At 46.4% G+C, this 16,485-nt stretch overlaps 1 protein-coding gene across 6 annotated transcripts in view; it reads left to right on the plus strand.

The window, feature by feature from the left end:
• The first annotated feature begins 8,173 nt into the window (after positions 1–8,173).
• ccny (cyclin Y) overlaps positions 8,174–16,485 on the plus strand; it is a 262,025-nt gene continuing 253,713 nt past the window's right edge. For 2 of the 6 annotated variants that reach the window (XM_068014834.1, XM_068014841.1), the window contains exon 1: positions 8,174–8,812. In XM_068014834.1, coding sequence (XP_067870935.1) covers positions 8,662–8,812 — 151 coding nt within the window. In that variant the 5' untranslated portion in view covers positions 8,174–8,661. Of the gene's footprint in view, positions 8,813–8,937; positions 8,995–9,435; positions 9,456–16,485 lie in introns of those variants that run through there. The other 4 variants (XM_068014845.1, XM_068014846.1, XM_068014847.1 and 1 more) reach the window with 3 other exon arrangements.

Raw genomic sequence — 16,485 nt, forward strand, 5'->3', positions numbered from 1 at the left:
CAAGTAGCAAAGCCTCCTTCTCCACAGCAGTGAGAATGGCAATGATTGGCACACCGCCACCGGTCCATGCCCTCTCACGGGCATTCTGGGCTCTCTTTTCCTGTGGAGACACTTGACAATCAGTTCAGTTACTTGACTTGAAGGAGCACTCGCTCATCCCTTGTGCTGCATGCTGCCTCAGGGACCATTACTATTCAAGTGTAAGCTTGGCACACTTCTGGTCCCTCGTGCAGGTCAGATTTGCCTGGCATATCCCCCATGACAGGGCTGCAGTCATTCACTCCTTATGAATAGCTTCCACTTTGCAGCATTGACACCTGGATACCCATCCATCTGAGTACAAAGCAACGAGGACTGAGATATGCCACTCACCCTGGCAGAGCGGAGAAGGTCGTTGAGCCGCTTGCTGCATTGGATCCACGACCTCACAATCCTGCGGCTGCTGATCTCCTCCGCAACCTCCATACAGGCCTTCCTGATGATCTGGGGAGGCCTCCTCCTTCCAGCTGGTGGGAAGAGGACCTACCACCTTGCCTCAGCTGCCTAGAGGAGGATATTCAAGGAGTTATCGGTGAACCTATTTGATTCTCTCTGCCATTGCAGCAAGCAGGTTCTGGTCCTCCAAGATCTCAAATTGGTTTCTGATAAGGGCCAGTGGGTCGCCCCTTTCAGTCACAGGACAGCTCCTGTTCCCCTCAGCCTGCGATATGTGTCAGTCTTGCTCCTCCCACTATCCTCTGAGAAGCATACACCATTCTCAGAGCTACTAAAGGTGCTGATAGCCCTTTTAAATGGCTGTCAGCACTTTCCTCCGGCTCTTGCCCCACCCCCGCTGATGCTGATCTTCCTGCCCGCGCGCACCTTTTTCATTCAAAAGTCTGCCGGCGAGGCGCTAATTGGGGAGTTGAGCGCGGAGCGGCAGTGCCTTCGGCACGTGCTTCCGCTTCCCGGACGGCGGTCCCGCCAGGTCACGAAAAATTCCAACCCATAACTCAGATGAGTTCCAGGCATTGAAAATGCCTATCATTGAGACCCTGCATGTGAGAAGGCAGGAAATAGCACGCTGCTGCAAGATTTAGATGAGGCAGCCATATTTAGCACTTTAAACCCTGACCACCTCACTCAGCTGGCCCTAAGCTTACCACATTTGGTCTTCTATCTCCCCTTTCCAAGAGAACCTCCCTCTTTGCCCTAAACTGCAGGAGGAGCACTTGCTCATTAAGATAATAAGAAGTAGGAGCAGGAGTAGGCCGTCGGGCCTCTCGAGCCTGCTCCGCCATTCAATAAGATCATGGCTGATCTTTTCGTGGACTTAGATCCACTTACCCGTGCTCTCACCGTATCCCTTAATTCCTTTATTGTTCAAAAAGATATCTACCTTAGCTTTAAAAACGTTTACTGAAGAAGCGTCAACTACTTCACTGGGCAAGGAATTCCATAGATTAACAACCCTCTGGGTGAAGAAGTTCCTTCTTAATTCAGTCCTAAATCTGCTCCCTCTCATCTTGAGGCTATGCCCTCTTGTCCTAGCTTCACCTGCCAGTGGAAACATCTTCTCTACTTGTATCTTATCTATTCCCTTCATAATTTTATATGTTTCTATAAGATCCCCCCTCATTCTTCTGAATTCCAATGAATATAATCCCAATCTACTCAGTCTCTCCTCATAAGCCAACCCCCTCAACTCCGGAATCAACCTAGTGAACCTCCTCTGCACCCTCTCCAGTGCCAGTATATCCTTTCTCAAGTATGGAGACCAAAACTGCACACAGTACTCCAGGTGCGGCCTCACCAGTACCTTATACAGCTGCAACATAACCTCTCTGCTTTTAAACTCAATCCCTTTAGCAATGAAGGACAAAATTCCATTTGCCTTCCTAATTACTTGCTGTACCTGCAGACCAACCTTCATTGGCACTATAAAATATGTGCCCTCTTACTACTGAGTCAGAAAGTCATGGTGGATTCAGATCCCACTCCAGGGACATCAGTGCAGTAGTGAGGGAGTGTAGCACTTTTGGAGGTGACACCTTTTGGATGAGGCCCTGTCCTCTCTGGTAGATGTAAAAAGATCCTGTGGCACTAGTTGAAGAGCAGAGAATTCTCCCTGAGGTCCTGGTCAATATTTATCTCTCAAGCAACATAAATAAAAACAGGTTTTCTGATCATTATCTCATTGCTTTTGGTAGGACCATTGCTGTGTATTTTTGCGCATTTTGAGGTCATGAAAGATGTTCTTTATTGATGAAAATTAGAAACAGTAGTCCTTGAGCCCTGGCCACCCCACTTACTACTCTCCCCCACCCTAACATTAACTCTCAAACATAAAATATTAAACTTGATAATTCTTTGGACACAATCCTCAGGGTTGTTATGACTTCCATTTTCTGTACATTGTCTTGGTCATTTACAAATACTGTATCAAAATAGGCACTGCCTCTTGTGGCTTCCCTTACACACAGTCATGAAGCAGTCACACATTGCATTTACCAACTTTGGTTAATTCTTTAAAATTCTATCATGGGATGTGACCGTCACTGGCAAGGCCAGGATTTGTTGCCCATCCCTAGCAGGTTGGCATCCTTCCATCTACGAAAGATGATGCACACGCAGCAAACAATCCATTTAGGTGGGTGTCTTCTCTTGGTGCACCTTTGCTGATGGCTGTGAAGGTCAATCCTTAAGAGGCGGGTTCTGCCACATGTGAAGCTGCCAAGTGACACTGTGTGTTGTTTTCAACATTGGCGCCTGTTGCCAAGCTGCTGTAGCAACTGGTCATCGTGGTAGTGCACACCTGTCACAGGATGTGTCACTATTTCCCTCTTTTGCCAGCTAATGACTCACAGGTGCAATAGTCGACATTTAAGGCCTTCATGTCATGCTTGCAAGCATCCTTGAAGCAGAGCTTTGGGTGCCCACTGGTCGTCTGGCCCTGGCTACCTCACCATACAGAAGGTCCTTGAGTATGCAGACATGTCTGATCAACCGAAGCTGCCTCTGTTTGATTAGTGCCAACACACTTGGGAGCTCTGCCTTTGAGGGGACTGCCGCATTTGTGATTTTGTCCTGTCAGGATAATAACCAAAATGCGCCACAGACATTGAAGATGGAAATTATTGAGCTTCTTTTCCTGGGAGCTGTAAGTCGCCCATGTTTCACAGCCATACAGCAAGGTGTTGAGAACACAGGCCTTAAAATTGTCACTGTGGACCTAAGATAGCAGAATTTGCTAGCCACTTCCTGTTATTTAATGTGATCAGGGGTGGAGATGCAACACCTTGTCCCCTGACCATGGTTTTCCTGATGCTTATAGTCAAGGAGAACAAGTTACAGGGATGGGAGAGACAGTCCATGAGTCTTTGTAGCTGAGTATCCGTGTGAGCGACTAGCGCAGATTCATCAGTATAGAGGAGCTCTCTGATCAGGACCACAATGTGTTTTTGTCTTTGCTTTCAGCCTTGATAGATTGTAGAGCTTGCCGTCTGACCGAGTGTGCAAGTAGACTCCTTCCATATCTGCAGGGAAGGCGAAGGTCAGGAACAGGAGAAGATGATGTCAAACAGAGCGGGGTCTCGGACACAACCCTGTTTCGCTCCATTCTTTACTCCGAAACTGTCAAAAGTGGAGCCATCAAACTATACAGTGCAGTGTATGTTGTCATGGAAGGAGCGGATGAGACTGAGGAGCTTCAGTGGAGAGCCAATTTTTCCCAAAATCTTGTAGATCCCTGCTCTGCTGACGGTGTCAAATGCCTCATTGAGATCGATGAAAGTAAGGTGAAAGGATATACTCTGTTCTCTACACTTCTCTTGTAGCTGGTGTATATCCACAGTAGATCTGTCAGCACGGAAACTGCACTGTGCTTCCATTCCTAATTGCCCTGGAGAAAACAACTTTACTGTTCTCCACTATTCTCTTTCATGTATTAACCTTGTAGTTTGTATCATACCCCAAGTATTATCTTAGATCTTTATGTTGGAGGCTTTTATCCGTGTAGATAAGTTTAAAATGATTTCACACAGTATCACTAGGCAGACCATTCCCTGATCAAGAGGTCAGACAGGCAGGAGTGCTCTCTCGGGACTTGTGGCAGTTTCCTTATGTGAAGGATCATCTAGGTTCACTCGCCCTGAAGTTCATTCCTCTAAATATTCCTCTAAATCAGTTGATAAGACCCACGAAATCTCCACGCACACCTACCATTGTTGGTATAACTGATATCTGACACATTACTTAGGACATTCTACTGGTCCGTGCAAAAGTTTATTCACTCTGCTTCTTCTGATAGCCAAATCACATTTGGATTGATGGGAAAAGGAGTCTTTGAGACTCAGAAGGTCTCACATTCAGTCTTGCTCTATGCTGAGTTAGGAACTTATCTGGACAGTAGCAGGGGTACCATACCTCTGGGCTAAGGCAGGAGTGAAAATCAGCTAAGTCACTACCTAGATACCCCTGGTGGAAAATGCACCTGTGCAGACACTGAAAAAGCACAGGATGGGGGCTTGTCTTTGTAAACACTGTGGCCAAAGAATCCACTAACACTCATTTATCAAGGCTTACAACTGAACCACGATCATTGGGGCAAGATACAGCAGATTTGTTGGTAAGCATGGTAGCTATACCCTAGTACAAGCCAGTGCTAACAGGAGAGGAGGGAAAGTCTATCCTGGTATCCTGGTCTAGACTGGTACAAAAGGGATCAGAGGTGAGCTGGCAAGATGGATACAGAACTGGCTCGGTCATAGAAGACAGAGGGTAGCAGTGGAAGGGTGCTTTTCTGAATGGAGGGATGTGACTAGTGGTGTTCTGCAGGGATCAGTGCTGGGACCTTTGCTGTTTGTAGTATATATAAATGATTTGGAGGAAAATGTAGCTGGCCTGATTAGTAAGTTTGCGGACGACACAAAGGTTGGTGGAGTTGCGGATAGTGATGAGGATTGTCAGAGGATACAGCAAGATATAGATCGGTTGGAGACTTGGGCGGAGAAATGGCAGATGGAGTTTAATCCGGACAAATGTGAGGTAATGCATTTTGGAAGATCTAATGCAGGTGGGAAGTATACAGTAAATGGCAGAACCCTTAGGAGTATTGACAGGCAGAGAGATCTGAGCGTACAGGTCCACAGGTCACTGAAAGTGGCAACGCAGGTGGATAAGGTAGTCAAGAAGGCATATGGCATGCTTGCCTTCATCGGTCGGGGCATAAAGTATAAAAATAGGCAAGTCATGCTGCAGCTGTACAGAACTTTAGTTCGACCACGCTTAGAATATTGTGTGCAATTCTGGTCGCCACACTACCAGAAGGACGTGGAGGCTTTGGAGAGGGTACAGAAGAGGTTTACCAGGATGTTGCCTGGTCTGGAGGGCATTAGATATGAGGAGAGGTTGGATAAACTCAGATTGTTTTCACTGGAATGACGGAGGTGGAGGGGCGACATGATAGAGGTTTACAAAGTTATGAGTGGCATGGACAGAGTGGATAGTCAGAAGCTTTTTCCCAGGGTGGAAGAGTCAGTTACTAGGGGACATAGGTTTAAGGTGCGAGGGGCAAAGTTTAGAGGGGATGTGCGAGGCAAGTTTTTTACACAGAGGGTGGCGAGTGCCTGGAACTTGCTGCTGGGGGAGGTGGTGGAAGCAGGTACGATAGTGACGTTTAAGAGGCATCTTGACAAATCCATGAAGAGGATGGGAATAGAGGGATACGATCCCCGGAAGTGCAGAAGGTTTTAGTTTAGACAGGCATCAAAGATCGGCGCAGGCTTGGAGGGCTGAATGGCCTGTTCCTGTGCTGCTCTTTGTTCTTTGTATCCTCAATGATAGGGGAGCCCAGCATGTCTGTGCAAAAGATAAGGCTGAAGCATTTGTAACCATCTTCAGCCAGAAGTGCTGAGTGGATGATCCATCTCAGCTTCCTCTGAGGTTCCCAGCATCAAAAATGTCAGTCTTCAAACAATTCAATTCACTACATGTGATATCAAGAAATGGCTGAAGGCACTGGATACAGCAAAGGCTATGGGCCCTGACAACATCTCAGCTGTTATGTGCTGCAGAACTAGCTGCGCCCCCTAGTCAAGCTGTTTTCAGTACACCTACAACACTGGCATGTACTCGACAATGTGGAAAATTGCCTATGTATATCTTGTCCACAAAATGCAGGACAAATCCAATCTGGCCAGTTACTGCCCCATCAATGTACTCTCAATCATCAGCAAAGTGATGGAAAGTGTCGTTGACAGTGCTATCAATCGGCACTTACTCAGCAACAACCCTGCTCACGGGTGCTTAGTTTGAGTTCTGCCAGGGCCACTCAGCTCCAGACTGCATTACAGCCATGGACAAAAGAGCTGAATTTCTGAGGTGAGTGAGATACCCTTGACATCAAAGCAGCATTTGACCGAGTTTGGCATCAAGGAGCCTGAGGAAAATTGAAGTTAATGGGAATCAGGAGAAAACCCTCCACTGTTTGGAGTCATACCTAGCACAAAGGAAGATGTTTGTGGTTATTGGAGGCCAGTCATCTCAGTCCCAGGACATTGCTGCAGGAGTTCCACAGGGTAGTGTCCTCGGCCCAACCATCTTCAGCTGCTTCATTAATGACGTTCCCTCCATCATAAGGTTATAAATGGGGATGTTCACTTATGATCGTGTGATGTTCAGCACCATTTGCAACTCCTCAGATACTGAAGCAGTCTGTGTCCATATACAGCAAATCCTGGACAACATTCAGGGTTGGGCTGATAAGTGGCAAGTAACATTCATGCCACACAAGTGCCAGGCAGTGACCATTTCCAACAAAAGAGAATCTAACTATCTCCCCTTGACATTCAATGGCATAGCTAGTGCTGAAACCCCCACCATCAACATCCTGGGGGGTTACCATTGACCATAAACTAAACTGTATCAGACATTTAATACTGTGACCAGAAGAGCAGGTCAGAGGCTGGGAATTCTGTGGCAATTAACTCACCTCCTGACTCCCCAAAGCCTGTCCACCATCTACAAGGCATAAGCCAGGAGTGCCATGGAATACTCTCCACTTGCTTGGATGGGTGCAGCTCCAACAACAATCAAGAGGTTTGACAACATCCAAGACAAAGCAACCCGCTTTGTCACTCCATTCACCACCTTAAACATACACTCCCTCCACCTTTGGCGCACAGTAGCAGCAGTGTGTATCATCTACAAGATGCACGGCAGCAACTCGCCAAGGCTCCTTCAACAGCATCTTCCAAACCTGCCACCTCTACCACCTAGAAGGACAAGGGCAGCAGATGCATGGGAACACCATCACCTGCAAGTTCCCCTTCAAGCCACACATCATCTGATACTGCCATTCCTTCACTGTCGCTGGGTCAAAATCCTGGAACTCCCTCCCTAATAGCACTGTGGGTGTACCTACACCACATGGACTGCAGCGATTCAAGACAGCTCACCTAGAGCATGGCTACTTGACCCGAACCCGACAGGACCTGACATGTGTCGGGTTTGGGTCGCCCTTCCGGGTCTGGCATTCGGGCTCAGGTCAGGTCGGGCTGGGGTCAGCATGCTGTATCACAACCTCCGGTACGTGGCTCCAATCTTAACGTACTTTTTAAACAACCTTTCAAGTCCAGTTACAGTTTTTGTTGTTTATCTGCACAAGCTGAAAAAGTGAAAAACAGAAGCGAGGTGAACTGAACATTCCGGTGGTCAGGTCGGGTGCGGGAAAAAAATGAAAGGACTCGGGTCGGGCTAGGGTTGTATTTGGTTCTGTCGGGCTTGGGTCAGGTTTCACTTGCAGATCTGAGCAGGCCTTTAAGCTCACCACCACCTTCTCGAGGGCAATTGGCAATGAGGCAATAAATGCTAGCTTTGCCAGCGACGCCCACATCCCATGAAAGAATTAAAGAAAAAATTGAGCTGGGGAACACATTCAACAGCTGCATCATATGTAAAGAGTTGACTGGAATATTCATCGAATTAAAACAGATGGAGCGTTTTTTCTGGATTTTGCACCCCTTTGCCCACAAATGAAGATGCTGCGGGGCTGGTCTTGTCTGCAACCACTGCCTGTGAATGTATGTAGAAAGTATCTTCTGGGTGGTTGCAGTGTATCAGTTTGTATTCACCGGCAAATCGCTACCCTTGAACCGGAACTCCTTGAGCGCATTGGTTACACTGCGCTGCTGTTACTGTGTGTCTGTATTGGAGGGTCAGTCACCATTTCAGACACACACATACAGCACAATGATGCGAAGCTCCACCTGAAGATTGTTTGTGCGTCTATGTTTCTTTTTGTTCCTACCTTGCAGGACGTTTAAAAACAAACAGAGCTCGACTTCTAATTAGTGTTATTCAAAGAGGAAAGATAATAATGATGACTTAGTGTAAATGATGAAGGAGAGGGTGATCAGCTGCTGAGCTTTGGCCAGAGCTCCCTCCGGTCGGTCGGTCAGTCTCAGGAGAGAGGGGAAAGCTCGCCTGCTTCTCTCCGATGGCTGTGCAGTGCTAGCTGCGGCCGGATGAGGGTGTATCTCTGATCGGACTCTGATTTTTTTTCTTCCCCTCATAATTTTTGTGTGTGTGTGTGTGTGTGAGGGGGAATCCTTTGACTGGGTCTGAATCTGACCCTTCATTCAATCAAGGCGAAATAAAACACCCTCCACAAGAGAGAGAAGGATGGGGAATACCACTTCATGCTGCGTCTCGTCCAGCCCCAAACTGCGGAGGAACCACGCTCGATTGGAGACCTACCGTACCGACACCGACATCAGCCGGGAGGACACGGGCTGTAACCTGCAGCATATTAGCGACAGGGAGGCGGTGGACGGTACGTTTCGATGCTGTTGTTACCCCCCCCCCCGCAGTCCCGGGGCCCTGGCTCCTTCCCTCCCTCTCTCTCACTGATCTGTCTGAGTCCTTCCACCGGCCTGGGCAGAACATGTCTGCGGCCCGGGGCTGGAGGCAAAGAAGCTCAGTCCATCTCCTCTGGGTGGTCAAAGCTTCAACAAGGTAGAAATTGTGTCCATCTCCCTGCAGGTTCCAACGTGCCGACATTATATTTATTTAAATATTACATTTCGGCCGCTGTTGCTCGGCGTGAGTTTGAAGTGGGTAAAACGAGGACAGCTTTAGAAACTGATCGCCACCCTTTTTAAAAGGTGGATTAAAACCTCTAAACTGACGATCTCCCGCTGTCTGATCTGATTTTCTTTTTAAATGGACGTAAGTATGCGTCCAAATGAGAGCAGACTTTGGCGGACCCAGCTGCTTTTATACAAGCACTCCCGAGTTCACCAGCTTAAATAGATCTTTATCACTTAATAATTTTATAGGCACTGAGGGAATTTTTGCAGAATGAAGTTAATGTGAGGAATTCCCCCCACACAGCTCAGGGTCTCGGTGGATGCGCGCCTTTCAATGCTTGCCCTTGGGCTGGACGCGACTGGCGGTGGAACGGGGTTTGTTGATAAGTGAGTGAAGTAACTCCCCGTTGTTACAATTGTTCCATCTGCCCTCTCCCTTTCTGCATGAACCTAGTTTCTTACCGTATTCGGGAAGATGTTTCAAGTTACGGTGGGCCTTTTTTGTGTAAAAGATCCAGTGAAAGCTCTGTGACTGGGGTTAGCACTTTGGGATTGTTCTGCTTGGTTTGATATGTGTGTTTGTCGACTCAGCCGTATAAATTCCTGGCGTGGATTGAAGTCTCTGCTCCGAGGGGTCTGGTGCTTTGCGATGTTCTGATGGAGTGAAGTCTGTGTTGGCCATGTTGTAGATGTCAGCTGAGACACCACAACAGTGTGGCCTTATAAACATCCCATCTCGATTTCCAGCATGGTTTAATGCTGCTTTATGTATGCAGATACAGCCGTACTTAGTTAATTACTGTGATTAGGGAGATATGTGAATGTGTACTAAATATGTATCCAGTCTAGGCAAGATTTACCTCACCTTAAAATGTACCTTGTCAGTTTAGCTCTGTTGGTGACATTCGCCCATGTCAGAAAGTTGAAGCCGCACACCCAAATTAGAGCACACAATATAGGCTGACACTTAAATACAGGACAAGTTCCTGTCCAAAGACAATTTTGACCATATGTTTTAACTTTACAAATGAGCATTTTTGAAAAATCTTACCCTTTTTTCTGGTCATAGGACAGTCACATAAGTCTATATATTCACATTATTTTCATTTAGCTGAGCAATAGAGTACATTTTCTCTACTGACTAAAAGCACTTTATGTGCCATTTTGCAGATGAAATGTTAGATCAAGGTCCCTCCTGCTGTCTGGTTGGATGTAAAAGATCACATGGCATTGTTTAAAGATGTAAACCATGTAAAGGGGAGGGAATGATCCTATGTCCAAGCCAACAATCCTCCTTAAACCAACTAGTGGCCTTTCTCATCTGTAACTGTAATTCTCATCTACTTGCTGCCTTTTGGAAGCATCACCTGAAGACATTGAGTTTACACATGTCTGCTGACGACACCCAGCTCAACCCCTTCAATGCCTCTGTATTGTCAGACTATCATCACCTGCCTCCTCAAAAAAAACACACTTGACCCCTCTGTCCATGCAAACAACCACCCCAGCTCCAATCTCCCATTCCTTTCCAGAGATATTGAATATGTTGTTGTTTCCTTCATCTGGGCCCATCTTTCCCAAAATTCCATGTTTGTATCCCTCCAATCAGGTTTTCACCCTGCCACACCAAAATGGACCTTTATAACTGTCACATGACATCCTATGTGACTGACTGTGGTAAACTGTCCCTCCTCATTCTTTGACCTGTCTGCAGCCTTTGACATGGTTGACCATACTACAACAACAACTTATAATAAAATGTACCAGTGCGCTTTACAGGAGCATTGTAAAACAAAATATGACACTGAACCACACAGAGACATTAGGTCAGATGACCAAAAGCTTGGTCAAAAAGGTAGGTTTTAAGGAGTATCTTAAAGAAGGAAAGAGAGGTAGAGAGGTGGAGAGTTGTAGGGTAGATATTCCAGAGCTTGGGGTCTAGGCAACTGAAGGCCTGGCCACCAGTGATGGTGATTAAAATCGGGGATGCTCAAGAGGCCAGAATTAGAGGAATACAGTTATCTCAGAGAGTTGTGGGGCTGGAGGAGATCAGGGAGATGGGGAGGGGTGAGGCCATGGAGGGATTTCAAAACAAGGATGAGAATTTTAAAATCATTGCTTGTTTGGGAACCACTATGGGTCAGCAAACACAGGGATGATAGGGGAATGGAACTTTGTGCGAGTAAAGACACGGGCAGCAGAGTTTTGGATGACCTCATGTTTACAGAGGGACAAATGTGGGAGACCAGCTAGAAGTCCATTTGAATAGTCAAGTCCAGAGGCAACAAAGGCATGAATGAGGATTTCAGCAGAAGATCAGCTGAAACAGGAGTGAAGACAGGCACTGTTACTGATGTGGAAATAGGTGGTCTTAGTGATGGAGCAAATATGAGGTCAAATGCTCATCTCGGTCAAATGTGACAGCAAGGTTGCAAAGACTAGTTCAATTTCAGACTGTTGTCAGGGAGAGGGATGGAGTCGATGGCTAGGGAATGGAATTTGGATCGTGGACCAAAAACAATGGTTTCAGTCTTCCCAATATTTAATTGGAGGAAATTTCTGCTCATCCAGTACTGGATGTTGGATAAGCAGTCTGATAATTTGGTAACAGTGCAAGAATCGAGAGGTGCTGGTGAGGTAGAGTTGGGTGTCGTCAGCGTACATGTGAAAACTCACATTGTGCCTACCTTTCCTCTGTCATCCAACTGGGTGGGACTGCACTAGCCTGGTTCCTTTTTTATCTGTCCAGAGAATCACTTGCAATGGCTTCTTTTCGCGCTTGCACTGTTACTTCTGGAGTCTCCCAAGGAACTATCCTTGGCTTTCTGTTATTTCTCATCTACATGCAGCCTCTCAATGACATCATTTGAAAACACATCGGTTCCACATGTATACTGATGACACCCAGCTCTACCCCACTGTCACCTTTCTTGACTCCTCTACTGTCTCTAACTTGTTACACTGTGTGTTCGACATCCAGTACTGCATGAGCAGAAATTTCCTCCAACTACATACTGGGAAGAACAAAGCAATTGTCTTTGGTCCCCACCACAAACTATGTTCCCTAGCTACCAGCTCAGTCCCTCTCTCTGGCAACTGAAGCTGAACCAGAGTGCGTGCAACCTTGGTGTCGTATTTGTCCCCAAAATGAGCTTTCAACGACATACCTGCTCCATCGCTGACTACCTACCTCCACCTTTGTAACATTGCCTGACTCCGCCCCTGCCTCAGCTCGTTTGCTGCTGAAACACCCATCCACGCCTTTGTAACCCCTAGACCTGACTATTCCAATGCTTATTCTAGTGCTCTGCTGGCTCACTTCCCATTTTCCTCTCCATGAAAATTTGGCTGCCCGTATCCTAACTTGTACCAAGAATCATTCATCTATCACTCCTGTGCTCGTGACCTACATTGGCTCCCAGTCCAGCAATGTCTCAGTTTTAAAATTCTCGTCCTTGTTTTCAAATCCCTTCATGGCCTCTCCCCTCCCTGTTTCTGTAACCTCCTCTAGCCATACAAACCACCAGAATCTCTGCATTTCTGCAAACCTGGCTTCTTGTGCGTTCCTGATTTTAATTGCTCCATTGTTGGTCGTTGTGCTTTCAGCTTCCTAGGCCCTAAGCTCTGGAATTCCCTCCCTAAACCTCTCTGCCCCCTCTACTTCTCTCATCCTTGAAGATGCTCCTTAAAACCTACTTCTTTGACCAAGCTTTTGATCACTTGTCCTAATATCACCATATGTGGCTCCTGTGAAACACATTGGAATGTTTACTACATTAAAGGTGTTCTATAAATGCAAGTTGTTGTTTGACATCTGGTCCTGGATGAGCCACAGTCTCCTCATGTTGAACATTGGGAAGACCCAAGGCATTATCTTCAGCCTCCACCACAAACTCTGAATCCTGTCCCCTGATTCCATCCCCCTCCCAGCTACTGGTCTCACTTTGAAGCTGACTTTTCACAACCTCAGCATCCTACTCGACCCAAACTGAGGTTCTAACCTCATTAACACTGCCTCTTCCCCTACCTCAGCCCACTTGTTGAAGCCCTTTATCCAGGTTCTGGAATTTCCTCTCTAAACCTCTCTGCCTCTCTCCACCACCGCCCCCCCCCCCCCCCACCTTTAAATTGCTCCTTAAAACCTACCTCTTTGACCAAGCTGTTGATCACCTATCCTGATAGATCTGTAAGAGGCTAGGTGTTAAATTTTGTCAAATATCCACTCCTGTGAAGTGCCTTGGGTTGTTTTATAAGATGCTATATAAATGCAAATTATTGTCAAGGTAATTCGCAGGAGGGGTGAACGCTGAAGGGAAGATTTCGGGTGTAGTGACTGAAACTGGTTAAAGGAAGCTTTTAAAGTGAAGGGATGTATCATGTGGAATGGTTCAGTTTGAGAATTTCAAAGGGCAGGGTAGTTTACATAACCTTTACATAACATGAACAGATTTGGGCTGCAGTGAAAAGAAGGAAATCTACCATATGCTGCTTGTTCACAGTAAGGAAAAAAGTGTTTAGCAAATACTTCAAAGGCAGTTCTTAAATAGGTCAGCTCTGCTTTTGAATTAGCATAAGCCAGGGGAAAAAAAAATCCTGAATTTTTTGCTGTGGTGTTTTTCAAGTTTCTTTCCTGGTCACATGAACAGAAACCTTAGAATGTGGCGTGGAGATGCTTGTCATGCTATAGTTCCCTTGCAAAACTTGAAGTGGAGATGAAGATTTCAAATGAAAGGGGTGATTTGATTTACTGACTGGCAGTCAGAATAAATAGATTTTTTTTGCAGCCTCGTTCTTCATAGAAAAAGCTGCTGCAGTACAGTCCTCATTTTCTCTGCCTCAATTCCAAGGCATGCAGACATGACTGTATCCAGCGTACAACTAGCTTGGCTGTGAATCGTCACATCAAGCTCTATCTGGCCTCATTTTCCTGCTAAAACCACCAGGATTATTGTGGAGAACAAAGATACCCCACAGCCTTTTCCACTCCTGACTCCCTCCTTACATGCCCCTGTCACCCACGCACCCCCAAAACAACGAATGGAAGGAAATCGCAGATTTTTTTTTTGTCACCAAGAGACCGCCTGTTCAGCCACCTCTGTTATTTCACCCTTCTTTCCCAATTAGCCAAGCTTGCCCAATGGCCTCCCTGCTCTGGCCCTGATCCCCTGTCGTGCACTCTCTAATTTTTCTCCTATCTCCCTTATATGCCTTATTCAAGCTCATCTGGTCCATGAGATCCACCCTGTGTGCCTTTGATTCCATTTCCACTAAATTGCTGACCACCCAACTTCTCTTCCTGGCTCCCATACTAGCTGACCGTGAAATGGTTCCCTTTCCTCAGGCCCTGTATTCCTCCCATTCTGACGAAGGGCCACCAATCTGAAATGTTAATTCTGTTTCTCTCTCCATACATGCTGCTGGACCTGATGGGTATTTCCATTTATTTTCTATTTATATTCCTTGAATATATTGTTTCATCCCATCTATGTGCCCATTGTTTATACAACTACCTATTTGAATCCCTCCAATCAGGTTTCAACCCTTCCCAATTCCAATTAAAACACACAAACTAAAGTGATGAATGACATGTTTTATCCTCCATGACCTCTGTGCTGCTTTTGGTTGACAGCTGCACCATCCTTCTTCAACACCTCTCCACTGTTGTCCAGCTTGGTGAAACTGCCACTCTTACCCATCCATTCGTAGCTACAGCATCTTTACCAATAGTTTTTCTTCTCAACAATGAACCCTCACCTATAGAGACCCTTAAGGTCCATCATTGGCCTCCTCCTACTCCTCATCGACATGCTGCCACTTGGTAACAACATCTGCAGACAGGTGATTAGCTTCCAAAATTAAACTGATGACATACCAGTCTATCTCTGTTGACCCCTCCACTGCCTCAATGTTGTCAGACTGCTTGTCTACTGTCCAATATCATGTGAACTGCCATTCCCTTTAGCTCAATATTGGAAATAACAATGCCATTGTGTTTTGTGCCACAATAAACTTCACCAATGACTCCATCTACCTCCCTCCATGATCCTTTATCAGGCTGAACCAGGCTGTTCAGAACATTGGTGTCCTATTCCTTCCCAAACTGAGTTTCCAACCTTCAATTGTCCCATCATGAAGACTGCCTAATTCCTGTAACTTCACCTATGCACGAATCTGCTGCTGAAACCTTCATCCATATCTTTGTCACCTGCAGACCCGACTATTCCAATGCTCTCCTGCCAACTTCCCATCATGCTCCCTCCATAAAAGTCAACTCATCCAAAAATTTGCTGTCCGTATCCTATTCTGTACCAAGTCCCGCTTTTACATCATGCTATGTGCCCTACATTGGTACCCTTGTGTTTTACTCCTTCCATGGCCTTGCCTTCCCTATTTCTGTAACCTTCTCAAGGGAAACCACATCCCATTGCTTTGACTTTGTTTGTCATCACTTTGGTTTCTTGTACCTGCCCTGCTTCCTTCACTCACTCTTTGGCAGCTGTGCCTTCAGCTGCCTAGGCTCCATGCTCTGGAATTGCTTTCCTGAACCCATCCATTCTCTGGCTGCCTCTCCTCCTTTAAGACTCTTCATAAATCCACTCTTTGACCAAGCTTTTAGACACTCTTCCTAGTCATTAAGAGTAACAGGGTAGCTAGGGAGAGAGCAGGTCCCCTTAAGGATCAGTGTGGTAATCTATGTGTGGAGCCACGGGAAATGGGCGAGATCTTAAATGAATACTTCTCATCTGTATTTATCGTGGAGAAGGTCATGGAAGCTAGTGAGTTAAAGGGAGGGAACAGTGTCAGGTGTTGGAGGTTTTGAAGCGCATTAAGGTGGATAAATCCCCAGCGCCTGACCAGGTGTATCCTAGGATGCTATGGGAAGCAAGGAACAAGTTTTCTGGGGCCCAGGCAGAGATTTTTGTATCATCGTTAGCCATGGGTGAGGTACTGGAAGACTGGAGGATAGCTAATGTTGTGCCTTTATTTAAGAAGGGCAGCAGGGATAAGCCAGAGAACTACAGGCTGGTGAGCCTTACATCAGTGGTGGGAAAGTTATTGGAAGGGATTCTGAGAGGCAGGATTTATATGCATTTGGAAAGGCAAGGTCTGATTAGGGATAGTCAGCATGGCTTTGTACGTGGGAAATCATGTCTCACGAATTTGATTGAGTTTTTCGAGGAGGTGACCGAGGATTGACGAGGGCAGGGCGATGGATGTTGTCTACATGGACTTTAGCAAGACCTTTGACAAGGTCCTTCATGGTAGGCTGGTCCAGAAGGTTCGAACACATGGGATCCAGGGTGAGCTAGCCAATTGGATACAAAATTGGCTTGGTGACAGGAGGCAGAGGGTGATAGTGGAGGGTTGTTTTTCAGATTGGAGGCCGGTGACCAGTGGTGTGCCGCAGGGATGCTGG

The sequence above is a fragment of the Heterodontus francisci genome, chromosome 2 (genome assembly GCF_036365525.1).
Source record: "Heterodontus francisci isolate sHetFra1 chromosome 2, sHetFra1.hap1, whole genome shotgun sequence".
In the NCBI taxonomy this organism is placed as follows: Eukaryota; Metazoa; Chordata; class Chondrichthyes; order Heterodontiformes; family Heterodontidae; genus Heterodontus; species Heterodontus francisci.